The sequence below is a fragment of the Jaculus jaculus genome, chromosome 1 (assembly GCF_020740685.1).
Source record: "Jaculus jaculus isolate mJacJac1 chromosome 1, mJacJac1.mat.Y.cur, whole genome shotgun sequence".
NCBI classification, from domain to species: domain Eukaryota; kingdom Metazoa; phylum Chordata; class Mammalia; order Rodentia; family Dipodidae; genus Jaculus; species Jaculus jaculus.
This window is the reverse complement of record NC_059102.1, coordinates 52248715-52269623: the sequence shown is the minus strand read 5'-3', so window position 1 is coordinate 52269623 and position 20909 is coordinate 52248715. Positions and strand designations below refer to the sequence as shown.

Below are 20909 nucleotides of genomic sequence, written 5' to 3'. Positions count from 1 at the left end.
AGCTGTGTGGAACCATCATGGTCAGGAAAGCCCACAACTAACAATTTGCTTGCTAAGTGATTCATGTCCAGATGCTGAAACTTTTCACAAATATGTTGATGAAACTACGAACATGCCGGCATTCCTCCCTGCAGCACGTGACCCTACAGTAGAACCCCAGGAGCAGAAAGGTCCCTGGGAAGGTCCACATTTGAAATGCCTTATTTTAAGCCATAAGCTTTGAGAGAAGTCATGTCACATTCATATTTTTTAAGGCTAATGCTCATAAATGACAGCTTTTGAGGATGACATCCCCAACTATTCTATTTATTAAAGGAGCAAGTTCTCAAAGTAATTCAGGAAGAAAATAATATTTAAGTTTTCAACACTGTTAGAATTTCCTTGGCCTGTCAGTGTCTTCAATCATTTACACATGTAAAAAAAAAAAAATGAGATAGGGTCTCATTGTAGTCCAGGTTGACCTAGAACTGGCCTTGAACTCACAGTGATCCTCCTGCCTCAACCTATGGGCTAGTGGTGACTAACACTGACATAAGGAGCACGGCTGCCGCTCTTGTTGTATGCTTTATTAGCATATGTATATTGAAAATATAGCATCTAATCATAGAGCTCTTCAAGAGAAGAAAGTCACCTAGAATCCCATCGCATTTTATAGACTTTAAAACTTTAAGGTCTTCATGTTCAAAACAGGCTTTCAAACTAATATTTCTATTTGGGGTATATAATTTTACAATATAAATTGTCATATGAGCCATGAACAATTTAAAAATCAAGTGGAGGTGCTCAAATACAACAAAATTCAGATCCCAAATGATATACTACTACTGCTATAAATTCCAAATGCAATGGAGCAGATATTTCTACATTTCTTTCATGAAAAATATTTGAGGGGCTGGAGAGATGGCTTAGCTATTAAGGCACTTAGCTGCAAAGCCTAACAAGCCAGGTTCAATTCCCCAGTACCCATGTAAAGCCAGATGCACTAAGTGGTGCATGCATCTATATTTCATTTGCAATAGATAGAGGCCCTGCCATATCCATTCTCATTCTCTATCTCTTTCCCTTTTCTTGTAAACAAACCAATAGAATATTTTTTAAAATATCTGAAGTGGCTGGGCTTTAATCCCAGCACTCAGGAGGCAGAGGTAGGAGGACTGCCAAGAGTTTGAAGCCACCCTGAGACTACATAGTAAATTCTAGGTCAGCTTGAGCTGGAATGAGACCCTACCATGAAAAACCAAAATAAATAAACAAATAATAAAATACATGAAGTGAACCAGTAAACCTAAAACTAACATAATTAATTTATCAAATAAATGCAAAAAGATTTTATTTACTGAATGTGATGAAAATATTTCTCCTTCTGAGAGATGATAACAAAAAAATGATTTATTCTAGAACATATGCATATTATATAACTTCTTAATCTTGTCTTTTCATCTTTATAGCCTCTGGGTTTCATGTAGATTAATAAGTGTTGAATAAATTTTACAATATTACTCTTTGGTCATGGATCCAATATAAACATTAATAAGAAAATGAAAATCCCAACTTCACACTGAATCTAGACAACAGTATAACTTAATTCAGAAATACTTTTCCAAGAAACTCTTTAAGTATTGCTTTGCAAATTTTTTTTAAATTTAAGAACAAACTTAGAAGCAGTGGCATACAAAGAGAGACTTTACCCTCAACATCCCCTGAAATTAAATAGACAAATGATAATACAAGTGGGTTTTAAAGTTATAAGATATTTTATTTTAAAAATACCAAAAAAAAATAATTGTTACTGCCAGCCATAAATGTTTTAGATAGGGCCTCAAACTAGAGCGTAAGCTGGTGTGACAGTCACTATGCAACCAAAGCTAGTCTCAAACTCATGACAATCCTCTAGCCTTAGCCTCTTCAGTATTAGGATTACAAGTGTAAGGCACCACAACTTAGGATACCTTTAATTTTTATGTATTTATTCATGATTATTTTTGTGACTGAAGTAAACATCTAAGGTTATCATTTTCAAGTATAAATGTTTAAATTTCATTACTCAGTCTGTTTAGCTGACATTGCTATGAGGCATAAAATTAACAGAGGTCATCAGAGGTATATAAATATAATAACTAGAACAATAATTAAAATATTGGAAGGGCTAGGAAAGTTGCTTTATTGTGTTTCTCTCTAATATATACACTAATTTATTCACACTGAAACTTTGCCAAGGTCATGTCAACTGCAAAGCATTGGAAATAAGCCAGATCACAGTGGGAAGCAGAGATGGCCCAGCTCTAGCAAATGCTGTGGCCTTTGCTCCAGAGATAGATTTGAAACAAACAAGCTTCAAAAATGAGCAAGAAAATTTTGTCTCCTGATTTTTTTGTTGTTGTTGTTTGTTTTGTTTTGTTTTTTCCTTCTCTAAGCACAGGCTTTTACCCAAGGACCAGGACACACTGCTTTTAAAAAAATTTTTTTTTTGTTCATTTCTATTTATTTATTTGAGAGTGACAGAGAGAGAAAGAGGCAGAGAGGGAGAGAGAATGGGCGCGCCAGGGCTTCCAGCCACTGCAAATGCACTCCAGACGAGTGCGCCCCCTTGTGCATCTAGCTAACATGAGTCCTGGAGAATCCAGGGTCCTTAGGCTTCAAAGGCAAGCGCCTAACTGCTAAGCCATCTCTCCAGCTCCACACACTGCTTTTTAAATAGAATAAATCAGTATTATTTATTTCAGTTCAATATAATATTGTTGATACATGACTAGATAAAATGGTATTTGAGAGGTAATATTCACTTAGCTTAACTTAATCTCTAGGTGTGCACATAACTTGTGGCTTCACTGTGGCCCCATACCTATATATAAAAGGAGACATCAATTTTATTAAAGAAGCAATGGCTTTGTTACAAATTTTGTATAACATGATTAGGTTCTAGGCCTCTTCTCTGAAACTATTCATTTATGCCCACACCCAATGCGAGAGTCAAAATTACTGACCAGTTCAGAGAGACAAATTGGATCTAGAGTAACAGCCGAGTTAATGTATAATTTTAGCATTTATCTGATGCAGTTTTATGAATATCACACTAAATCAACAACTGCTAGAAACCTAATTACATTTTAATACATATTAACTTTAAATTGTACATTTTTAGTGTTCGTGATAAAGGAAGGTACTTTTCAAATAACACATAATGACTCATACAAAAATCACGAACATACCCATTATCTTCTTTGAGTGGTCTCAACAGGAAACACAGTGCCAACTCTCCAGACTTGAAAACAGTTTAAAAAGAAATTAGACATTCAGTGTACTAACTGATCAGGGTTTCAGTAACCATGAGGGTTGGTGAGACAGGAAATCATTAGCATGTCTAGTACAGAAGGGAAAAGGAGAGAAAGTATTATTAACTAGAGTCCTATGATGGGTTATCTGTAGAAAAGACAAGTCCTAACATGAGCAATAGGTGGCTTTAAAAACTGTGAGACTCTCAACCCAACCTTGGGGTCTTCCCACCTCCAGTCTCCTGCTGGTGCCTCCTCTGCATGGGCCCCACAGGAAGCCAGAGGGCAGGGGAACCTTGGGCTGAGGGTCAGACTCCAAGCGCACAAAGGAATGGGACTGGGTTGAGGTAGAAAGGGGTCAAACATAAAATGACTAATCAAAGGATCATCTGATTGATACCAAATAATGATCTGAATCAAGTTCTGGCTTGTATCAGATTAAAAAGTCTGAGAAAATATTAAAAGTGGACAACAAATTTTATATCACTAACTTTAAAAAATATTGTAATATATCAGGTTATATACAAGTTAAAAATACTTGTAAAGGGCTGGAGGGATGACTTAGTGGTTAAGGCTTTTGCTGCAAAGCCAAAGGACCCTGGTTTGATTCCCCAGGACCCACGGACCAGGACCTATGGAAGCCAGATGCACAAGGTGATGCATGCATCTGGAGTTTGTTTGTAGTAACTGGAGGCCCTGGCATGCCCATTCTCTCTCTCTCTTTCTTTCTCTCTCTCTCTCTCAAATAAATTTTTTTAAAAACTTTAAAAAATAAATAAAATAAAATTTGTTTAAAAACTTGTAAAATAAATGCCAAGTATTAGAATAGACATGAAATATCTGGACAGAAAGAATTTAAAATAGGACATATTTTTATTCAAGGATTATAATAAAAGTATTACTTTAAGCTTCTATCGGCATTAATCAGATGTGGATACATGGGTATGAGGAAGGAACTATTTTTCTTGTAATTACTCTGGTTCTTCAGTAAAGATTTACTCAGAAAATTCCTCAGTGTGTGCTAATGTCTTTACAATATTTCACATACATCCCAATTCAAACTGATATTTACTAAACTCATTTTAAATGAATGTTTTCCTTTAAAATTATGAAAATCCCCAAATGTCACATGTGAGAAGTGAAGATGTGTAAGCAATTCCATTTGTACAGGGGTAACACTGAGAAGCACCCCTAGATCCTTCAGATAGGTCACAGGAACTGCCCAGGATGCCCATGGTTCTTCCAGAGGAGACACTTGCAAATGTTTCCTAATGCTTCTGGTGTTGGGTGGGGATATGCCCAGTGGGGTCTAAAGACCCTATGTGGGGTTGCCTAGTAAAGTGCCAACGATCTTGCAAGACAGTGGGGACAGGAGACCAGGAAAGCATGTTCTACCTCAGGAGTGAAGATACGGGAATGAGGAAGATCAAAAGTGGGGAAGAGTGAAAAGTAGGAGAATAAAATTAGAAACAGAGAAAAGAAAGACATGCTAGCTACACAAGACCATCATAATAGGAGGAAAAGATCATGATGTCAAAATAAAAGAGAGACTGATCGAGAGGGGGAGGGGATATGATGGAGAGTGGAATGTCAAGTGGGAAAGTAGGGGGAGGGAGGCAATTACCATGGGACATTGTTTACAATCATGGAAGTTGTCAATAAAAATAAATAAATATATTAAAAAAGAACTGAAGAAGAAAAAGAGAGGCAAAATAAGAAAAATTCATTGCTGAGCATCTACTACGCCACATGACCTAGTACTTAGCTATCCCACTCATCTTTCTTTTTTTTTTTTTTTAGTGTGTGTGTATATTTGTGTCTGTGTGTGTGGATGCGTGCACACGTAGAAATCAGAGGACAACCTCAAGTGTTATCCTCAGTAATACCATCCTTTTATTTTGTTTTTTGAGACAGTCTCTCACTGGCCTAGAGCCCACCAATTAGACCACAGTGGTCAGCCAGCAAGCTCCAGGCATCATCCTGTGTCTGCCTCCCCAGAACTGGGGTGACAGGCAGGTGCCAAAATACTCAACATTTGTATGTGCATACTAGGAATTTGACTCAGGCCCTCATGCTGGAAAGCCAAGGATTTTACTGACTGAGCTATCTCCCCAGGCTCCTCAGCTTAGAAATAAAGAAGCCTACTTCATTTCCTTTTTCTAAGTTGCTCACTGTAGATATTTTGCCACAGTGATGGAAAGCTGAGTGACACAATGATGGGGTCGTGGGTAGGACTAAGTGTGTCTGGCTCCCGTCCCTTGAGTTTGTGAGGAGTACACTCGAAGGGGAATGAGTCCATGATCTTCAGAGCCTAGTTTAAAACTCAGTAGCCACAGGCTGGAGCCCAATTTCCCTTTCTAAGTTTCCTACTTTATTACTCTGATCTGCCTGGGAGTTTGACCACATTCGCTGTGACAGTTTGAATAGTAAATGTCCCCCCCCCCACCCACACACACACACACACACAGGAACCTATGCCAGATGTTTGATCCCCAGTAGGTGGTGCTATTTGGTGGGAATGTTAGGAGATGATGCCTAGCTGAAGGAAAGAGGTCCCTGAGGATGTGTCTTTGGAGGCTGTAAACCTGCCTTGGCCTCTGTTTCTTGTTGCCTGATGTGACAGACGCCTCCCCCATATACGTCGGCCACCATGACCTTCTACCCAAGTACACTGAGCCAAGATACCACAGGCTGAGCCCTCTAAACCATGAACCAAAATATGCCATTCCTCCTTTAGGTTGTTCTCTCTTGGGAATTTGGGTTGCTAATAACTAATACACTCCATTCTACTCCTCAGCTTCAAACAGCACTCCCGAGTATGACTGACTTCCTTTTGCTCAAGCAAGGAAGAACTAAAAATGAATGTGCTCAGATTTATGAAAATAAATGTATAGCAAGAAGGAAGGAAAGAAAATCTTTATGATGCTCTGTCACTGTAGTCACTGGTATGGGTTAAATTTGTGAACAAACCTAGTACCAGTATGTCCTCCTTGGGGAGGAGAAAGTGAGAGTCCTGGGCCCTGTGTCCTCATGAAAGGGTGTGCAGCTAAAGATGTGCTTGGTGGCTTAACCTTTCTTAACCACTTGTCAACCTTTGTAGAAAAGTGCAATGGCACCAATAGTCATTTCATTTTACTTCCTATAAGTCTTGGACATAAGTATATTAAAAAATTAATGGTACTTTCCTTAGCTTTCTTAAGTGATTCCCAAAACATTAACATCTGCCTCACATCCCAAGAGACTTACTAAACATCTTTAGCAGAGTCTTTAAAAGTTAAATAATAAAATACCACCTTTGCACATAGAGCCAAATTTTCATAATGTAATTAAACTCATATTTACAACTTTGGATGAGAAAGACATCACTCTTAAACTTCATGCAAATTATACTATGTGACCTTCAACAGATACATAGATGATAGATAGACAGATAATTTATGTGCATGTATATGTATATATGTTAAGTGAATGAAGCTAGGCACAAAACTGTGTGTTATATGATCCCTCTTACATGAAATTCTCATAGAGATAGAAAACAGAGTAGTGGGTGCCAAGGGTTGGGTGCTAGGAAGAATAAGGTACCCTTTTGGGATGATGGAGAAGGTACAGATAAGTAATAGTGATACTTGTACGATATTGCAAGTGAAGGAAATGCCAACAGCTTCAGGTTCACTGAGATGAACTTCCAGACCAGGCACAGTTATGGAGGAAGGGATTTATTGAAGCTTACAGATCCAGGGGAAGTTCCATAATGGCAGAAGAAGCTGGCCTGCCTTCACAGGCCCAAGCCAACAGAGAGAAGCACAAGCCAAAAGCCAAAAGCCACAGCACACTTCAGGAACTCCAGCTAGACACATTTTGCATATCGTTAGATTGAAGTCTGAAACCCACCACCACACCTTAAGATCCACTCAGTGACATTGCCTCCAGCAGGTGGCTACAGATGCAAAGTACAAACAAACAACTGAAATATATTGGAGGCCATCTATTCTATTCAAACCACCACAAACTTTATACTTTAAAATGGTGAGTTTTATATGGTGTATGTTTTACCACAGCAACAAAGAAAATAAGCCTCAGAAACATGACTGTGGATAAGGGACACAGAAAGAGTCGGAGCCGTGGGGAGACAGGACATGGCAGAAAGGACTTGCAGAAGGGCCAGCTGAAGGCGGTAGCGAACCCAAGCACAGCACTTGGGTCACACTTCCGTGCAGTCCCTGCTGCCCTCAGCTGGTACCATCCCTTTGCTTCAAGGCACTTTGTAGGTCTTCAACTACGTTCTGCTGGCCACCTCATCTCTACCTTCAGATTCAGCTGTTCCCTTGTTTTCACAACCCTTTGACACATGGGGCTGCTGGTTTCCTTTCCTGAGAATGCAGAGCCCTTGCCAACTCAGGATACTGGCACAGCTGCCACCTAATGAAAAGACAAGCAGACTGGAGGGCACAAGAACAGGCACTGGGGTTATACAGGCTTAAGTAACTTTAATACGTTCCTTCTCATAATAGTTATTTGCTGATTTAATTTTTATGGCCTTAAAAAGCACTTATTGAGCCCTCATTATATTTTGTGTTGTGAAACCTATCAGGCCATGTCACTCCTCTGTGCAAAACCCTTCCGTGGCTTCCCACATCATGCATTTCAATAACTGTTTTCCAGACACAAAGTGGTCATGACATTCATGACCTCACAGTGGCTGATGCTACCTACCCAAGATCTGCGTAATAGGAGGAAAAAAATAGATGACATCAAAATAGAAGAGAGATTAGTTAAAAAGAAGAAGGGAATCAATGGAGGGGATATTTAGGATGGCGAAAAGTGAGGGTGGTGGGAAGGAATTATGATCATGGTTTATTGTCTACATTTATGGAAGCTGTCGATAAAACGTTTTAGAAAACAGATAATGAAGGGTGGAAGGCTGTGTAGCCTTTGACCTTGTTTCACTCCCGTCCTCCTCACCCTTCCAGCGTTCTGAGCACACCAGTCTCATTGCTGTCCCCATGGCTTGTCATACATAGACCCTCACTTTCCTTCTTTCTAAAACTCCTTTTCTGACTTTAGGTAGCTCTCTTGTTCAGCTCTTTCAAGAATCCATGAGACATACACTATCCATTATTGCAAAATGGCACCCCCACCGACCCATGCCCTTAACTTACCCTCTCACTGCGCTCAGCATCACTTTGTGGCTAATACGTTGCTTCCTGTGTCCTCACTGGAGTTTCAGCTACACGTCGGAGGACTCTGCCAGCTCTGTCCACTGTCCTATCGCCCCATCTAAACTATCCTCGTAAACAGCAAGTGCTCCATACGCATTTGTTGAATGAGTGAACAAATGGCACTGCTGTTAATGTTTGCTCACATTGGTGAGGCAAATGCTTCACACTAAATTCCTGTATGATTTGTATCATGTAATACCCAGAGCAACTCAACAAGTATAATAAACCTTTTTTTTTTTTTTTTTTTGTTTTTTGTTTTTTTCGAGGTAGGGTCTCACTTTAGCTCAGGCTGACCTGGAATTCTCTATGTAGTCTCAGGGTGGCCTCGAACTCACAGTGATTCTCCTACCTCTGCCTCCCGAGGGCTGGGATGAAAGGCGTGCACCACCACGTCCGGCCTATAAACCTTATTATTAAGCCACATACACAAACATAAGAAACAAGATACACAGTCTAAATAACCTGTCCACAGTCTTTCCTAAAACATATAAAAGTCAAGTTGAAAGAGCTCCACTAGCCCAAGATGAGACAATCTGAGCACCAAAAACAATTAATTCATAGTCATAATATGCAACAAAAAACCTCTTCAGTTATCCTTAGAGATTGCTGTGGTATTGATTCATTACTGTGAAAGTTGTTAATTAAAAAGAAGAGTTCAGTATTTATTTTGTATTTCCTATACAAATTGTATTTCCAGATAATCAAGTTCTCAGTAAAGGAAAGTTCTTAAGTAAATTTTCAGCTAATTAAGGCAAAAAGAAAGAATCTATTTAATTGATTTTTTAAATATTTGTATTTATTGGGATGGAAAGATGGCTCACAGGTGTGCTCATTTCCTCTCTATCATTCTCATTCTCTCACTCTCTCTTTCCTTGAAAATAAATAGAAATATTTAAAAACAAAAAATATTTTTATTTACTTGAGAGAGAGAGAATAGAATATGGGAATGCCAGGGCCTTTTGCCATAGCAAATCAACTCCAGTTACATGTGCCCACCACTTTGTACATCTGGCTTTATGTGGGTACTGAAGAATCAAACCTGGGCCACCAGACTTTACAAGTAAGTGCCTTTAACAGCTTAGCCATCTCCTTAGCCCAGGGACCTGTTTTCTTAATTTTTTTTTTATTAATTTTCAAGCAGAGAGAGTGGGGAGAAAGAGAAAAAGGGCATGCCAGGATGTCTAGCCACTGTAAATGAACTCCAGATGCATATACCACTTTGGGCATCTGGTTTTACGTGGCTACTGGGGAATCAAACCTGGGTCCTTGTCTTTAGATTTTGCAAGCAAGCGCCTTAACCACTGAGCCATCTCTCTAGCCCCTAGGGATCTGTTTTAAATCACTATTTTTAAGCCCCAATGCAAAAGCAATCTGAAAATGATCATGAGTGAATGACTATGCATGAATAGTTCAGCCAGGAGGTGACACACTGGGGGACTGCAAGGACAGCGCAGGCTCCAACGCTGTGCGGCCTCATGATGCGTTGCACTAGGAGTACGCAGCGTCACCTGTAAGAAGCTCTTGATAGAGCCAAACATAAATCTAACTGCAACCGTGGGCCCAGATGACACCTGTTCACATGGAGAATGACAGAACGATATACCGCCATGAGCAAGCACTCGGCCTAAGCCAAACTACAGACATGCCCCAGGGGCAGGTGACCTGGCTTCCTGCACAAAAGAAATGGTATGATAGGCGAAGGAAAGGGATATTGTCCTAATAGTCAGATAAAGTATGAAACTTTCCTTGAACTCTGATTTTAAATACAATTGCAAAAAAAAAAAAAAAAAAAAAAAAAAAAAAAAAAAAAAAAAAGATGAGGCAATCAAGATGAAGTACAGTAGGATGGAATTATTACTAAGTTAGCTTAACATGGTTGTATCCATATATGTTAAGGATGCATACTGAAATGTTTACAGATAAACTGAAATTCATCTTAAAATATATTCAAGCAGAAGGGGGAGCAAAGGAAGATGGGATAGAAGAAACAAGATTGCCAAAATGCTGACTTAAAGTTGCACCTTTTCTCCATTCCACAGGCATACTAGGAAGCTGGGCCTTGCTGGTAGGTCTTAATATTTCTTTATTAGTTGACAAGATTAGATCTTTAACTTTTTTTTCAGTAATACCTTGCTGGCTTATTTCCTGAGTACCTGCATATTTGATTTTTTCTTTTTCTCAAGTGTATATGTGCAATTTAGCTAAATAGAAAGTTTTGGGGTCTTTCTCCTAAAATTCTGATGAACTATTCCATGGACTTCTAGAATTTGACAAGCAGATAAATGCCTAATCCTAATTCATAAAATACTTAGCATTCTTACTTCTTAACACAATACTGCAAATATTAACTGTCATCTCCATATTCCTTGTGAACTCTTCAAAAGAAGTGCTAGAGAAATGGCTTAAAAGTTAAGGCCCTTGCCTGCAAAGCCTAAGGTCCCATGTTCAACTCTCCAGGTCCCATGTAAGCCAGATGCAAAAGGTGCACAAGTGCGCAAGGTTACAGGTGTGCACCAGATGATGCACACGTCTGGAGATCAACTGCAGTGGCTGGAAGCCCTAGGGCAACAATTCTCTCTCTCTCTCTTTCTCTCTCACTATCTCTCATAAAATAAAATAAAAATCATACCATTTACCAAGGCATCTTAACTCCTAGTTCATCTGGCACTTGATAAGCACTCACAGATATTTGCTAATGGCTAAGTGAATGTGTCAACATCTAAGGAAACCTTAGCTCTTCCTCCTGCTGAGACAGCAGGTTTGCTCACCACTCAAGAGTAATGGTAGTAGATTCCACAAGCTCCTCAGCTGTGCATCATCCACTGCATCCACTTCTGCATCCTACCAGGCTCCCTAGGCCTTGAGTGAATAGAAAAGTGGTGCCAACATCAAGCACATGCTCCTTGCTGTGCAGTGAATAATAAGGCTCACTGCCAGTATCTGAAGTGGTGACAATCTATCTTGTTAATTTACAAATGGAGCAAATATCGAGGTGCTTCCTGGGGCTTGAGTGACAAGGATGAAATGATGAGACAGATGGCTTTCTGGAAAAGACAAGGTTCCATACCAGCTGGGTTAGAACTTCCTGAAATTGGTAGTAGATGCCATCACTGGGGTGCTGCTGAGGGTGGTGGGAGGGGAAATAAGGGTTCCTCACTGTCCTATGTGTTAAGTGAGGTTTAAAATAAAGATAGGGCTGTTTTGGTTGAGGCATGTTCTCTTCTGGGATGAGAGAAGGGTAGGATTTTGTTACGACCATGGAGCAGCAAGCACCACAGGCCAACCAAAGGGGATGCAATGTGCCTGGAGCTGCTGAGTCAGGCGCTCCTAAAGATGAAATAACTCGTGAGTAGAATGAAAGTGCTAGAAATTAGCTAGGCATGGTAGTGCATGCCTATAATCTTAGTTACTGGGTGAGGCTACAGCAGAAGGATTGAAGGATTGCCTTGGCAACCTAGCTAGACTCTGTCTCAAAATAGAAAGAAAAGGCTAGAAATGTAGCTCAGTGGTAGAATGCTTGTCTAGGTGATCATCCAATCCCCAGTACTGCAGGAGAGAAATGGAGACAGAGGTAGAGATAGAGACAGAGGAAGAGGGGGAGAGAAGGAGGGATGCAGACAGAGAGAGAAAAAACTTTTTGAGTCCGGTGACAGGAAGGCACTTGAAACTGAAAGCAGAGACAAAGCCTTGCCTTGCTTGCTGGCACCAATCTGCTTCCTCTCTCCTTGCCCATGGAAACCACACTCTGCCAGCCCCAACTTCAGCTTGCTAAGGGAAAACATCTGGGTGTGCAGGGGAACCTTGGGGTTAGGTCCCAAACTTTTATGGCTCTGTTGGATGCAGGTGACAATGGCCCCTTGGTTCTATGAAGAGAGGGTGTGACGAGCAAGAAGGCAGACCAGGGCGCCCAGGACTGAAGAGCAAGCAATACTCTGGCATCGGTGAAGGGTGAACAACAGGGTTCTTCAGAGCATAGGGTGGAAGCAGTGGCTGCTCTGGGATGAGGAATTACAGAACAAAATGCTCCTCTCCCCAGACTGTATGAGCCCCTGAAACTATGTGGTAACCCCGAAATAATGTGTGAAACTCTTTGCGGAGGGTGCTGAATTCAAATGATAGAGTTTGAGCCGATTTTGCAGTGAGGGCAAGAAGTGAAAGGGAGCTTGATCCAATTCAAAGTACTGTCAGGTGCAAACACACACCACACATGTAAGTGTACAATGAAGTTGGCATGTTACCTGTTCATATTGTAAAATCACGGTGAGCAGACCTCTCTCTCATGAACTCTCTGACCTCCTCCCAGGAAGGCTTACAGAAACAGGAAGTCAGAGAGAAAAGAAACCACAGCTGACCGACTTGCAAAATGCCTCTTTCCTAATACAATAGCACCCCCTGCTGAACAGAGGCACCAAGTACTCCCTGCCTTAGTATTCTAAGGCTGCCTCCCCCCCCCCCCACCCCGCCAAGAAAACACAAACAAAAAAAGGGACAACTAACTGGATGGTTTAAGCAATGAAAACTTATTGTCTCCGTTCTGGAAGCTAGGTATCTGTTGCAGTCAGGTTAGCATTGCTGCCAGAAAACACCAGACCAAGAGCGGCTTGCAGGAAAAGGGGGTTTATTTTGACTTGCAGTCTCGAGGGGGAAGCCCCATGATGGCAGAGAAACAATGGCATGAGCAGAGGGTGGACATCACCTCCTGGACAACATCAGGTGGACAACAGCAACAGGGGAGTGTGCCAATCGCTGGCAAGAGGAAGCGGGCTATAACTCCCATAAGCCTGTTCCCAACAATACACTGCCTCCAAGAGGTGTTAATTCCTAAATCTCTGTCAGCTGGGAACTTAGCATTCAGAACACCAAAGTTTATGGGAACACCTGAATCAAACCACCACAGTATCCAAAATCAAGGTTAAGTGCTTGCTAATTTGCAAGGGAGCCTCTGCCCAAAGTCTCATTCCTTGCCTTGTAAATCGCTGCCTTTATATTCAGGGTGCTTACCTCTGACCAAATTTCCTCTTAGAAGCCCACTTCAGATTAGGATCTGCCATAAGGAGTTATTTTATATTGATTACCTCTTTAAATACCCTACCTCCAAATAAGGTTACATTCTGAGGTACTAGGGATTAGGACTCCAACATGAATTACGGGTGACTCAATTCAACCAATAAAACACCCTTTCAAAGAGGACATGAAGTTATTGATTGGTGGCTGAAAATATGAGTTTTTGGCCCATGGAGGCCATGGGATTCCCAAGCATGACATTATCATTGTGAGGTGGGGCAACCTGGACAGGGCAACTGCAAGGAAGGGTCATTTGCTGGTCAAATGAGGATGATGTGTTTGAAGGCATAACTGGCCTGGTCATGCCTATGTCTTATCTTGGTTGTACAAAAACTCAGCAGCCATAGATCTAGGGAAATGTTATCCCTCCTCTCCTACCTTAGATAAAGCTACTGGCTCAAAGGGGGCTGGATCCACGGACATTCCCCTCAATGCCTAGATTCTCCTTTTGTTTGGCTAAGCTGGAGAGTGGCGATTGCTGCTGTTCGACGTCCTCTGCCAGAACAGGTTTTATATGGGTTGGCAGAAGTCAAGGCTATTCCCAGGGCTCTGGTCAGTCAGAGCCAGAGGACTCAAATGTCCCTACACCTTCTCAATGGCTAGGGCAAGAAGGCAAAGCTCTCACCATTCTTTTACCCCGGGCCATTTCTTGAGCTTGTGTTTCAGTGAGCAGCCTTGAGGGATGAAGTAATGCGGTTCCCTCCTGCCTCCCTTTCTCTTGCTCATGGCTCACTGTCAAAGCAGTGGAGTCCTCCATGTTCAGTGTTCCTCAAGTCACCCAAACCCACTGAGTACAGAGAACCCACTCTGCCCATGTCACCTCTGTCACCTCAGGAGTCTGGGGGAGCATGGGATGAACACGACCATCACACTCATACTTCTGGCTGTGCTATAATAAAAACCTCAGTCTCTGGTCTTCTGTAAAAAACCTAACTTGTTAGCACACAGTGGGATAAAATCCAGCCCTTCCCAGACCCTGAAGTCATAGGGACTGATGTCAGAATAAAACCCCTGTAGTTTTCAAAGGTCTTTGACAAAAATTCTTGTAGTTTCTGACATTTTAGCTGATTCCTACAGCTAACACTTGGTCTTTCCTGGGTCATTTTGCAAGAATTCACTTGACCATTCTCTCAAGTATCCCATTTCCCCAAAAAGAATATTTATCTACCCAGAAACTCTTGAGTCTTTAATGATAGCTGAGCAGAATGGCACATGCCTATAATCCCAACAGGATGGAGGCAAAGGCAGGAGTATTAGGAGTTCAAGGCCATCTTTGGCTACATAGCCAATGTCAGGCCAGCCTGGGCTACACAAGAGCCTGTCTCAAAAAAGAGCCTTTAGTAGCAGGACCACTTAATACAAAACAAGAAGCATTTCTTTCAAGACTGCAGGGATTGCTCTAGTATGTGCATGCTCTTTATTCCTTAAAACATTACTCTGAAGGGCTGGGGGTTAGCTCAGCAGTAAGAGCACTTCCTCTGCAAGCACGAGGGCCTGAGAAGGCCTGATCAACTAACTACCTGGGTTCCATCCCCAGGATCTACATAAACAGCTGGCCATGGCCACACATATCTAGAACACCAGTCTCATGGGGAACAGACACTGGAGAATTGTTGGGGCTCACAAAAAAAATGGCAAGCTCCAAAATCAGTGAAAGACTCTGGCTCAAGTAAGAGGAAGCAAAAGAATGAGAGAGGGGGTCACCAACAATCCCCTTCAACCACTGCAAGTGGAAGCACAGGGCACTGCATGAGAATATATACACCAACACACACATGCTCGCACGCGTGCACGCGTGCGCGCACACACACACACGCACACACACACACACACACACACACACACACATTGCTCTCAAGGGGACCAAGAGACTGAGGCTCAAATCATACAGGGAGTTGTCTAGGATTTATCCAGCAGGGAGTCCTCATTGGTATCATGACCTAAACTGTGAGGGGAGGACTTTCTCCTGCCAGAACCATCATGGATTACAGAGGCCTCAGAACCTTACTCTGGAATCTTAGGAAAGTAATGTGGGTCACTCTTTTATCACTGAACTTTGGTTTGCAACATTTTAAAATCTTTGGACGCGTTGTATCGGACAATGCAGCAATCTACCATGCTTGACTCTTTGTCTAACCACCCAATGTCCAATCCAATGTTTCCACACTCTACATCCATTTTCTATTGCTGTTTTAGCACCTTAACACCTGATTATCTGGGGTTGAAAGCTCAAAATGAGCTGGTAGAATTTCCACTTAGGAGGCTGTTAAAAAAAAAAAAATAAGAAGGATGAGAAAATTTGTTGCTTTGCTTTTTCTAACTTTGTGAGCTGCCTGCATTCTTTGGCTCATGGCCCTGACTCATGCCATCTTCAGAGCCAGTGATGTGCTGTGCCCCTTGCATTTGCTTGAAGAAGATGTAGGAGTATAACATCTTCAAAGCTCTCTCTCCTTTCTTCTCTCCCTCTCTTCCTCCCTCTCTGCTTTCTTCCCTCTATCCTTCTCTCCCTCTATTCTGCCCTCTTTACCTTATAAAGGCCCTTATGATTACAATGGATCCACGTGGGTAATCCAGAAAATAACTCCTTAGATAATCACATTGTAAAGCCCCTTTTTCATGTAAGGTAACATATTCTTGATACAGTCATGGGTTCTGGGAAACAGGATATGGATAACTTAGGGGAGGGTGTTATTCTGCCTATAAGATACTCTAAGCAGTTAACTCTTTCTGTACTATGGACATTTTGACACAAGTATCTGAACTGGTGATTCCACTAGGCAATTTACCAGACAATCAGTCATCTATTTCATCTTCTCTCTGAGGATGGAACACTAGGAGTATTTTATTTGGAGCATACTACCAACTGCACTGCCAGACGTTAACCACTATGACAGCATATGAGCTTAATTATTTTGAAACATACCTGTAGCCGAGCATTCATAAGCATGAATTCCTGTTGAATTTTCATGTTTTCATTCATCGATTTTGAAAATACAAACCCCATCTTGACCTACAGTACAAAAATGTAAGGCAACTTTAAATAATAAACTCTGTGCAACTTTGTATGCTCTGCTCTGGGCTACCATGAGCCATGACGAAGTTTAAGGAAAGAAGAAAATGCTGACCTAGAAGGACAGTGTGAAGTCCAAGCTTAGCATACGTACCCAGCCTGGCCCTCAATGACTCAGCCAAGAGCAGCTGATCGAAACAGATGATGTCTGAAATCTTTCCCAACTCTGTAACTGCATGGTACTATGTTTTCTCCACTATAAATCTGATACCACTGTCTTTTCCCTGTGCATCTGAGGAAAGCTGATTGAGAAGATACCTCATGTATCTTGAGAGCACTTTGCTTCTTACACTTGTGTTTTAAGACGTGGGTGTCACAACACGAGCATATCAATACCCTATCTGCAAGCACACAAGGGCAGTTTGAATGGATGTCCCTCAATAGACTCAGGAGTTTTATTCAAGCATGTGACTTGGTGTCACTGTAGGCAGATCCCAGGGTTTAGCCTACGGTATGCAGAGTGCTTGAGCTCAGCCTGGGGTTCTTGGAGGGTGCTTGTTTCTGGTGCTGGTGATGGTATTTCTCTCTGCGTGGACCTGTGAAAGGGGACCAGCTTCTTCTGCCAGTGTGAAATTTCCCATGGATCTCTAAGCTTCAAATAAACCCTTCCTCCTGTAAACTGTGTATGGTTTGGAGGTTCACCACAGCCACGTAAAGCTGTCTACGGCACACTGCATAACCTTTGTCCCTCTTGGACACACTCATTTCCATCCACCCACTGATGGTGTTCCTTACTTACTCTCCTTGAACTTCACCTTTGGCGTCTCCAAGTTAGACATTCTCAAAAGGAAGAAAGCATAAGGATGTTTTCATGCTCTTGAAAATACACTTTTGAAAAGACTACATTGTAGATATTTTCCCCTCATTTACAATGGAGGTTATAACCCAAGAAATGCACTGTAAGTTGGAAATACCAGTGAGTAGAAAACACACTTAGTACACCTGACCTACAGAACACCATGGCTTAGCCCACCTTAAATGTACACAGAAAACTTGCATTACCCTATAGTGGGCAAAGAGCCTATTTTACAACAAAATATTAAGCAGCTTATGTAATTTATTGAATCTTAAAAACAAGTGATTGCTTTGTTTTACTAGTCTGGGAAATGACCAAAATTCAAAATCTGAAGTTGTGGATTACATCACCATAAACAACTGTCACTCAAACCATCCTGTAAGTCAGTATAATAGGAAATATTTGAGGGGGCTATCAAATCCAGGTGTGCCAGAAGTCCAAATTTTGTTCCTAATCCAATTGAGTAGATATAGAAGACATTTAATTAGCTCTTCATTGTACTTTCAGAAGACTACAAACCCCAGGGAAGTGTCTCAATTTCTTTACATTCCTCCATAATGCTGTTGATACCTTTCTTTCAGTACTGTTGAATTGGCTGTCCTAACGCTGTACAGCTAGGATTTACAAACACTGTATAAGGAAAACCAGACAGCTCTTGTTTTCTAGAACCTTCCTCATCAGGAAACCCTCGGTTTGGGCAAAATGAAGAGAAAAGGGGACAGAATGGGAGTATTTCATGTCAGCTGGAATGAGCTGTTCCTGCTAACAGGAATCCAGGTGAGTGTGAGCTACAAGCCAGTCATCAGTAACCTCCCTAGATGCTGACCAAGGGTACACCCTGGAATTCCATGGGTCTTAGAGCCAGAGTCAGCTTCCAAGCTGAACACAGAGGCCAAACAACTCACTGGAGAGCCCTGGGCAGTCCTGTAAGGTCATGAGGTTCCCTTTTCTCTGCCCCTGTCACACTTAAGACACCACGAAGCAGGAACAGATAGAGGGAAGGCTGGTTACTCACAGCCTGTGTGAATTGTTTGCAATCGCAGGCCAGAACTTTCAGGAGAAATATATTACACATCTTGACATTCTGCATGGCATCTACTTTACTCAAATGTTTGTTAGAGGCAGGAGTGATTCAGCACAAGGACTTTGGTGCAGCACTCGTAATTCTCCTGCATGTAGGAATGGTAGAATTTAACAGCTGCCGCCCTCTCACAAGGACACAGCTCTTCCCCAGTCTCCATGCACACAGATCTTTGTCCCCCAGAATGCTCTGGATTGTAAAACTAAGCTGCCTTTTGCAGTAGTTTGACAATCCTTATGTCAGTCACCTAGAGAAGAGGAACAGCCTAGAAAGCTAGGAGTTAGGCTTACCTTTTCTGGGCCTTGGTCTCTTGGACTTGCACTGTGGACGTGTCAGGAGCAACTCTCAAGTGGAAGGGTTAAAGGTGGAAGCGAAGAAGAGTGTTCTTCTGGGAGACCACACCTGAAAAATCAGTGTACCACACCTTGTAAAGTCCACACTAGGTGGAATGCAGGAATTTCTCCCTCCTCTCCTTCCCTCCCTACCCCTAACAAAGCCATTTTCACCTTTTATCTTGGGGTGCTCAAAATAACCTCAACTTTCTGTGTCCCACTAACAAAATATTATCTGTAAATAAATAAGTGTGACCTCATAACACAAGTAATTTTGATTTCACTCATTTGTATAAATCAAGTGGAAAATCCTGTACTTTGTTGCGGATAACATAAGAGACATTAGTGCATCTGAGGGAGCTAAGACGTTGATGTGATTTTAAGATTCTGAGATTTTTTTTTTTTTTTTTTTTTTTGGTTTTTCGAGGTAGGGTCTCACTCTGGCTCAGGCTGACCTGGAATTCACTGTGTAGTCTCAGGGTGGCCTTGAACTCTCGGCGATCCTCCTACATCTGCCTCCCAAGTGCTGGGATTAAAGGCGTGCGCCACCACGCCCGGCTAAGATTCTGAGATTTTAAGAGGGGCATTTTCTCATGCCAGCCCTGCTCAGCTGGGCTACAGACTACTGTGGAAATCTTTCCGGGGAAGTGTTCATTGTGCAAATTCTAGCTTTCTTTCTCTAGCCACCCCTGGAAGCCTAGATTTGATTTTGAAACAGAAAGAATCCCATGGCTATTGTCACCCAGCTCTCTGTGCTGACTACTTTCCAGGTCAAATCACATGTTGCTTGAGTCTGTGAGGGGTCGAATTATTACAGTCATTCTCAATAAATCGTGGAGACCATTTCCCCCTGCAAATTTCAGCCCCGAAGCCCAGGGCTTCTGCGTGGTTTTCTGTAATTGTCCCCACCCTCGCTGTTTGAACCCAACTGCTGTCACTTAGCGCTGAAGCTGTCAGCCCCGGAAGGGCAGCAGGAGAGCCAGGAGCCTGCCTGGCCGGGACGCCTGCGAGGCCTCCCCGGCCCGGGAGCAGCGCCGACCCGCCCACCCCGTCCACCCCGCCCACCCGCGGCCGGACTCACTCGCGAACCCGGGCGCGCAGAGACCAAGGGAAGCTGCTGAGGCCTCGAGCATCCGCACCCACCTCGGAACCCGGCCTTGCTGGCAGAGCCTCCGGATTGGCTGGCCATTACAGTGGATTACAGGCTTCAGCCAATCAGCGTGGCCCATGGCTTCCTTAAAGGCCCGCGTTCCCGCAGAGAAAGCGCGGTGGTGTTCTTCCGGTGCAGGCTCCAGGACCGCGGTGGATGGAGCCGGTCAAACTGACAAATTCAAATCTGCCAGGGTACCACGAGAGGATTTTGAGAGAGCTTGGAGGAAGCCGAATGGAAATCTCAGCTAAGAAACCTTGGGGTCCTGAGGCTGCAAAACTGCCACCATTATAGTGGCATAAAGCTTAAACAGGAAACAGACAAAGACCATGCGTCTCCCTTGCTGCTCTGAGCAGATGACCTTTTTTTTTTTTTCACTTCTGAGAACAATGTCTTCCTCAATTAAGCTAAGTCTCTTCCAGCGTCATTGAGAGAATGCTTGTGGACCTAGTCACACGCTGTCCTTTGCTCCCCCCAAAAGTTGAGGAAATAGGGTCTATTTCAGTTTACAGGTCCAGGGGTACGGTCCATCGTGGGGGTAAGGCATAGCACCAGGAGCTTGGGGCAGCTGGTCCTATTCAGTCTACAGTCAGAAAGCAGGAACAAGGAATGCTGCCATTCAGGACCTCGGCCCAGGGAATGTCCCCACCCACGTTTACCTTGGTCTTCCCAACTCAACCTAATCTAAAAAATCCCTCAGAGGCATGCCCAGAGATTTGTTTCCATGGTGATTCCAAATCCTGTCAAGTTGACATCTAAGATTGACCAGTGACCAGACACTGTCACCCACTTACCTAATAAGGCAACAGTGGGGAGCTGTTACTAACCATAGACCTGAAAGGATTTGGAGAGGGAACAGTTCCCAAAGCCGGATGAGAGCTGAAGTTGAAGGAGAGGACTGGACAGAACCATGTTATTCATTAGA

The 20909-nt window shown here is 42.5% G+C and overlaps 1 protein-coding gene across 4 annotated transcripts in view; it reads right to left on the bottom strand.

Annotated features, from left to right (window-relative positions):
• Window positions 1–20040, bottom strand: part of LOC101600997 (plasminogen receptor (KT)) — an 88650-nt gene extending 68610 nt beyond the window's left edge. For 2 of the 4 annotated variants that reach the window (XM_045134576.1, XM_004653177.2), the window contains exons 1-3: window positions 19916–20040; window positions 18793–18904; window positions 16479–16565 (exon numbers count right to left, since the gene is read on the bottom strand). In XM_045134576.1, the coding sequence (XP_044990511.1) occupies window positions 16479–16559 (81 nt within the window). In that variant the 5' untranslated portion in view covers window positions 16560–16565; window positions 18793–18904; window positions 19916–20040. Of the gene's footprint in view, window positions 1–16478; window positions 16566–18792; window positions 18905–19289; window positions 19430–19915 lie in introns of those variants that run through there. The other 2 variants (XM_045134585.1, XM_045134593.1) reach the window with 2 other exon arrangements.
• Window positions 20041–20909: the final 869 nt, after the last annotated feature.